The sequence below is a fragment of the Manihot esculenta genome, chromosome 7 (assembly GCF_001659605.2).
Source record: "Manihot esculenta cultivar AM560-2 chromosome 7, M.esculenta_v8, whole genome shotgun sequence".
NCBI classification, from domain to species: Eukaryota; Viridiplantae; Streptophyta; class Magnoliopsida; order Malpighiales; family Euphorbiaceae; genus Manihot; species Manihot esculenta.
Genome location: NC_035167.2, coordinates 32,718,759 through 32,725,775, shown reverse-complemented (window position 1 = coordinate 32,725,775; position 7,017 = coordinate 32,718,759). Strand labels below are relative to the sequence as shown.

Sequence of the window (7,017 nt, the reverse complement as noted above, 5' to 3'; positions counted from 1 at the left end):
TTCTGCAACTTCTTATTCTTCTTCTTCTTCTTCTTCTTTCTCCTTCTTCTTCTTCTTCTTCTTCTTTCTCCTTCTTCTTCTTCTTCTTCTTCTTCTTCTTCTCCTTCTTCTTCCTACCCTTTTCTGCAACTTTTTCTTCTTTCTCCTCCTCCTTCTTCTTCTTCTTCTTCTTCTTCTTCTTCTTCTTCTTCTTCTTCTTCTTCTTCTTCTTCTTCTTGATACGGGGCAACTAGCCTTGGATTTTACGGCAGAGTTGGACCGGGGTTAACTTTTATATTTTAATTATTATTTTGGATATTTTTATTATTTTGCATATTAGAGTTTTATTTCTATTGTAAATAGCCTCCCTTGGCTATTAGGATTTTAGACTCCTATTAGGATTAGGATTATTTTATTTCTATTATAAATAGCCTCCCTTGGCTATTAGAAACGCACTTTTCACTTTTCAATTTTTAAGAAATTTCAATAAGACTTTTAGTCTTTCAACTTATCTTTTCTCCTATTTCGTCTTAACCAAACGATATTGGTTAAAACTCCTGACGGAGTCTAAATAGTCCTTCTTTTCTCTTATTTCGTCTTAACCAAACGATATTGGTTAAAACTCCTGACGGAGTCTAAATAGTCCTACATCAGATTGGTATCAGAGCGAAGTTCGACCATGGCAGATAACCAAGAGGCGCGACTTGCTACGATTGAGGCATCCTTGGCAGAATTGAGGGAGATGATCGGACAACTGACCCTGCAGCAGGGAATCCACCAACCCGCCGCCGCCGCACATCCCCATGTGGCCGCCAATCCTGTGGCCGCCATTCCTGTGGCCGCCAATCCTGTGGTCGTCAATCCTATGCCTGCAAATCCCCAACAGAACTATCAGGAAGGTTACAGGATCAAGGTAGACCTTCAAAACTTTTCTGGTTCATTAGATGTTGAATCTGTTCTTGATTGGCTGGCAGAGGTTGAACGCTTCTTTGAAATTATGAACGTGGAAGAGGAACGCAAGGTTCCAATTGTGGCCTATAAGTTGAAAGGGGGTGCAGCAGCCTGGTGGAATTCAATTCAAAACGAACGCTATCGGAAGAGGCTGGAGCCCATACGAAACTGGGTGCTGATGAAGCAGATGTTTGAACAACGGTTCTTGCCTAGCGATCACGCTCAGGTTTTATATAACCGGTATCATGACTGTGTACAAGGGAACCGAAGGGTGGATGAGTATACCGAGGAGTTTCTAAGGCTGCAGGCGAGATGTGAAAACTGTGAGAACGAGGCCCAACAGGTTGCTCATTATCAGAGGGGGCTGAATCACGAAATTCGTTGTATGATGGGAGTAGCTGCGATTTTCACCCTGGCAGACGCTATTGAGATGGCAAAAAGGGCAGAAGAGCGTGTTGATTGGCAGCCACGACAGCAGCAGTACAACCGGAATTTCAATTACAGAAACTCTAGTTCAACAGGGACGCAGCAATATAGAGGCAACTACAGCGGGCAGCCTTCTAAGGTTGTAAATTCTGGCAACCCTCCGAATACCATGGAAGAAAGGAGAGACAGTAAGGGCAAGGCAGTCACCACTACAACAGACAAAGGAGGCAGGACCAATCCTTACCAGAAGCCAACGGGAGACATCTGTTACCGGTGCAGGCAATCTGGTCATCGATCAAATAATTGTCCAGAACGTAGAGGAGTTAATGTTGACCGCCGACAGGTTAATATAGTTGAGCAGGTGGCTGAAACTGATGAGGAAGTGGATGACGATGACGGATCTATTGCTGGTTCTGAAGATGGAGAGGTCACCTATGTGGTGAAGAAGATCTTATGCTCAACAAAACAGGAGGACGAGACACAAAGGAGGAAGATTTTCCAGGCAAAGTGTCGAGTAGGAGAGGCAATTTGCAGGCTAATTATAGATAGCTGCAGTTGTGAGAATCTGATAGCTAAGCAATTGGTAGAAAAATTACAGTTGCCTACACAGCCTCACCCCTCACCCTACAAAGTCGGATGGATCAAGGAAAGCATGAAAGAGAAAAAAAAAAAGGAATTTCACATTAAAAGAAGGGTATTTCTGAAAAAAATTATCACCTCTCACTTTTGACTCTTTGACCAAACGGTTTAAATGGACGGAAGGACTACGAATTTGGACGGAAGAGAAAGTGAGAGACTTAAGTGTTGGGTCGCCAAAATAGAGGGACAGAAGTGTTAATTACGTTAAATTTGAGGGACTAAGAAGTAATTTTCCCAATTTTTTAAATACTATTATTTAGTATTCAAGAATAATATTATTTAGTTTTTAATTATAGTGTTGTTTCTTTAAATTAAAACAAATAAATGATGAACAAAAAGAAATTAGTTGAGCTTAAAAATTTGACACGTGGATACCGTTAGTCGCGTGCTCGATAATAAGAAGCTACCAAGACGAATTTTCCCGCTCTTTCTATTTGCTGTTCATCTCACATCAGTCTTCCAAATAATATTTTTAATTTTCTTTTTCTTTTTCAAAAATAAATAACAGGAGCGGATCCATGTGAAGTATAAATTTCCAGACAACAGTTTTCATTTCTCTCTCGAAATTGGAATTGAAAAGATTATCTTCTCTTTCGATCCCAAGAAGTTTCAATGGCAGAGGTCAGTCCTATCCATTCTACAATCTTTGTTTACTTGTGTTGGTAAATTTGAATTCCTGAAAGGAAATGTTATTATCGAGAGACGATTCACATTCTGAGAGAGATTTCTTTCGTTTCTGCTATCTATTTTGATCGATTCTTGTACACTAACTATGGAGTTTTCTTCCATTTCCATATGGATGCTTGTGTTTGGTGAATTTTAATTCTTAAACGGAATTGTTTTTTGCAATAGAAAACCTTGGACGTTAGATATTGTTAGGAGTTAGTTGTAGGTCTCGGCGCTACAGTAGTTTCCAAATAAATTCGATGCAGAAGTTTTAATTTCGAAATTCTATAATTATTAATTCCGGTGATTTATTCTATTGAGAATCTTGTTAATCCTCAGGCATTACTACTGGTTATACCCTCTTGATTCCGAATATTTATTAATTAATATATTTTGTATTTTAAGATGAGAGACTTATGTCATGTGGACTTTTCTTATTGTGAATTGCTATTTTAATATAAAAATTTTTCCCACCAAATTAGTATAATTCATTAAATGACAGTTCCTGATCTAAACTACAAAGGAGTTGGGTTTGCTGATTCATGATATTTTCTTGTATAGGTGAGTAATTGAAGGAAAAAGGGGGAAAAATACACATAATGTAACCTTTTCAGTTGATGCGTTTGATGGATAAATTCTAAGCTTTGATTTTGTTATCAAATTGATCGCCACCATGAATTGTAACTCATATATCTTTTTAAGTCCGCCAAACGTGTTCTCCATATCATTATTTTGGGGTAAGTCTAAAGGCATCGATGAATCTCATTTCGCCATATTTTTAAGTTCAGTAATTTTATTTCAAGCATGTATTTTTCTTCTCTTTTTTTGCTTTTTCTACACTTGGTCAATCACTCCAACTGGTAACAAGCTTCGTTGATCTTGTTGTATTTGTGCATAGTTACGCTGACTAATTTGTTTCTATTGATTTATATTATATACCAATTCAATTTGCTTTAAAAAAAAATTAAAAAAAATGTGTGAGCTATTTCTTATAGTTGCTTCAGTTTAATTTTTATATATTAACTAAATGATAATATTTCAGCTACATTATAATGGCATAGACGGGAACAGACAAGCAAACCTCAGGGTGGACACGTTTTGGTTCATTGACGCTTTATCCAGGCTGCTGAATTTGTAAATTCTAACTTTTCTTTCATAGTTTCTTTGTGTTTTTTTTTTTTGAAGTCGTTTTTCTTTAGAAAGCATTACCTTTTTTTTTTTTTCTTTTTGTAATTTATAAATAGTTATCGTTATGATCGCTACCGTTGTTCTGCTGCTGCCACTGTGATGTGCCAAAGACTTTTCTCACGTCAACGTCCCTATTATGATCACCGGGTAAGCTTCTTCCATTCTTTGTTTATTCTTTTTGTGCTACAGCTTTATTATTATTATTATTATTGCTCCACCTCTCACTTTCTTCCCTTTATTATTTGCAGGAAGTTGCTACTGCCTGCATGATGATAGCGAAAAGAAATTATACTCCTAATGACGCACAGATCGATCAAATTTGCAACTATTCGTTTCTTCTTATTCATTCTGGTGAAAGCTTCACAAAAATGGTAGCTCCAGATGGATGGAAAGAAAGAATGTTGTGGGTTGAAAGAGTGGTCTTCTCGTTCTTGCAGCACGATGATATGAAAGTTGATCTTCCCCATGACCTCTTTCATTACCACACCCGCTTCATACAACCTGCTCTTCGCCATTTTTGCTATCAACTTTTAAATGATGGGTATGTTTTTTTGTATGCTAATTAATTTTTCTTTGAGAAGCGTTACAGGGTATTTAGTTCTGTTTTTGCTTTTATGCTAAACCTTAAAGTATTTGTTTGAAGGCTTCTCAGCACGGCATTTCTTGTGTTTCCTCGCCACTACTTGGTCGCTGGAGCCCTTTATGCTGGGAGGACGATGTTTGACCTTCCCTTCAGATATGATTGGTGGGAACAATGTGAATTGAATCCGGATATGGTACAAGGTAGTACATTCTCTCCCATATTCTCTCTCACACATATCTTTGGACAATTTTACTTAGACCAGATCCACATATATTCATAATATAAATACATAATATAAATACATGGAATTTGATATGCATAACTCGATGAGTATGGTATGCAAAACTCGGTTTAGGTAAGTATTTTTCAATTCCATATTCTTGGTCCTTCAACTAACTTTCTTGTGTAGAGGTTGGTGAGTCCTTTCTTGAAAGTCAAGAGATCAGGCAACAAAGTCGCTTCATCTTGCCATCAGACAAAGTAAGATGATTTATTATAACAATTTGTGCTATATGTCAATACCAGCCTCCTCATATATTGTTTATTTGACAAGCAGCACACTTTTAGAATTCTTCACAGAAGAGCGGAAGAACTGTCCCAGAAGTTGGCAGGTGCAGAAAAAGAAATTCAGAGGCTAACTGAAGCGCTGGCGGAATCACATAGTACGACAAATTGACAGTGTCCTAGAATTCCACCTTGTGTTTCTTTTGTCCTTCCTTTTCCCTTCAGCACATAAATTTTGGGATTACCCAGTTCTGATATTAGCTTCTGACTAGTCCATATCCGAATTTCGCTATAGATAATGCTAGTAGTTTTTCATTTTTTTTTTTTTTTACATATTATGGAGACATTTACTTCATTATCTCGTATTCCATTCAGATCAGCACAGACATTTTGAGACTATCAAGTTTGGTTTTAGCTCTAGTCCATATCTTCGTTGTTGATATTACTAATTTCTAACACATTATGGAGTCCATTAAAGTTCTCCTTCGCTTCTGATTTTTGTTGCCATCCCTTTTGTAGTTTTTCTTCCCCTTCTTCCTTGATAAAATCTTCTCATATTAAAGAGAATTCAAATTCGATTAACATATGAAATTATCTGTTAGCATATTGGTAGCCATTAACACTGATAAATGAAACTTGTCTTGAGCATTTACTTATGGTTGTTTATTTTCAAAGAAGATTTCCGTCTTTTCTTCTACCAGTTGGAAAAGTTTTTGTGATTACCTTGTTTGAGTCCTTTTTCCTTTTTGGGATGTGAAAGATGCATGTCTGAAAATATCTGCAGCTAACTAAGTAGCTCACCAACTCAAATTTGTTGCGTGAGTACATGTTATTGCAGTTTTTTTCTTTTTATAATCTTTTTTCGAGTTTGACTGAACTGAAACTCTCTCTCTGATATACATGAAGTTATTTAGGAATTTTGGGAACTACCATAATTAATGGTTAGTTTTCAACCGTTGTAGATGTCAACTGAATATTTTTTTATACATAAACCTCATTAACTGTCCAGATGTTTGGCAGATCAATCGAATATGCTGTGATTGGATTATGGTCTTTGATCACACAGTTTAATTAATCTGTCCTCTACTGTTTTGTGACTCGTGCCACAGTCAATCAAAGACTTCAGCTTCTCTCCACTCTTCACACTTACAAACACAAAACAGGTATTATTTATTGATTTGATAATTTGACACGGGACAACTAGTCTTGGATTTTACGGCAGATTTGGACCGGGGCTAACTTTTATATTTTAATTATTTTTGGATATTTTGGGTATTTTTATATTAGGGTTTTATTTCTATTGTAAATAGCCTCCTTTGGCTATTAGGATTTTAGACTCGTATTAGGATTATGATTATTTTTGCATATTAGTATTTTATTTCTATTGTAAATAGTCTCTCTTGGCTATTAGGATTTTAGACTCCTATTAGAATTAGGATTATTTTTGCATATTAGGATTTTATTTCTATTGTAAATAGCCTCTCTTGGCTATTAGGATTTTAGACTCCGATTAGGATTAGGATTATTTTATTTCTATTATAAATAGCCTCCCTTGGCTATTAGAAACTCACTTTCCAATTTTTAAGAAATTTCAATAAGACTTTTCGTCTTTTAGCCTATCTTTTCTCTTATTTCGTCTTAACCAAACGATATTGATTACAACTCCTGACGGAGTCTAAATAGTCCTGTATCAGATTGGTATCAGAGCGAAGTTCGACCATGGCAGATAACCAAGAGGCGCGACTTGCTGCGATTGAGGCATCTTTGGCAGAATTGAGGGAGATGAACAGACAATTGTCCTTGCAGCAGGGAATCCACCAACCCGCCGCCACCGCACACCCCCAACCAGTCGCCAATCCTGTGGCCGCTAATCTTGTGGTCGACAATAAGGGAAAGGCAGTCACCTATGTAGTGAAGAAAATCTTATGCTCAACTAAACAGGAGGATGAGACGCAAAGGAGGAAGATTTTCCAGGCCAAGTGTCGAGTAGGAGAGGCAATTTGCAGGCTACTTATCAATAGCTGTAGTTGTGAGAATTTGATAGCTAAGCAATTGATAGAAAAATTACAGTTGCCTACACA

The 7,017-nt window shown here is 36.9% G+C and overlaps 1 protein-coding gene across 1 annotated transcript; it reads left to right on the top strand.

The window, feature by feature from the left end:
- Positions 1-2,446: 2,446 nt before the first annotated feature.
- On the top strand, positions 2,447-5,358 carry LOC110619852 (cyclin-T1-4). The gene is made up of 7 exons (XM_021763420.1): positions 2,447-2,616; positions 3,704-3,795; positions 3,906-3,996; positions 4,098-4,390; positions 4,493-4,632; positions 4,842-4,912; positions 4,989-5,358. The coding sequence occupies exons 1-7, from the start codon at positions 2,608-2,610 to the stop codon at positions 5,106-5,108; spliced, it is 816 nt and encodes a 271-aa protein (XP_021619112.1). The 5' UTR covers positions 2,447-2,607; the 3' UTR covers positions 5,109-5,358.
- Positions 5,359-7,017: the final 1,659 nt, after the last annotated feature.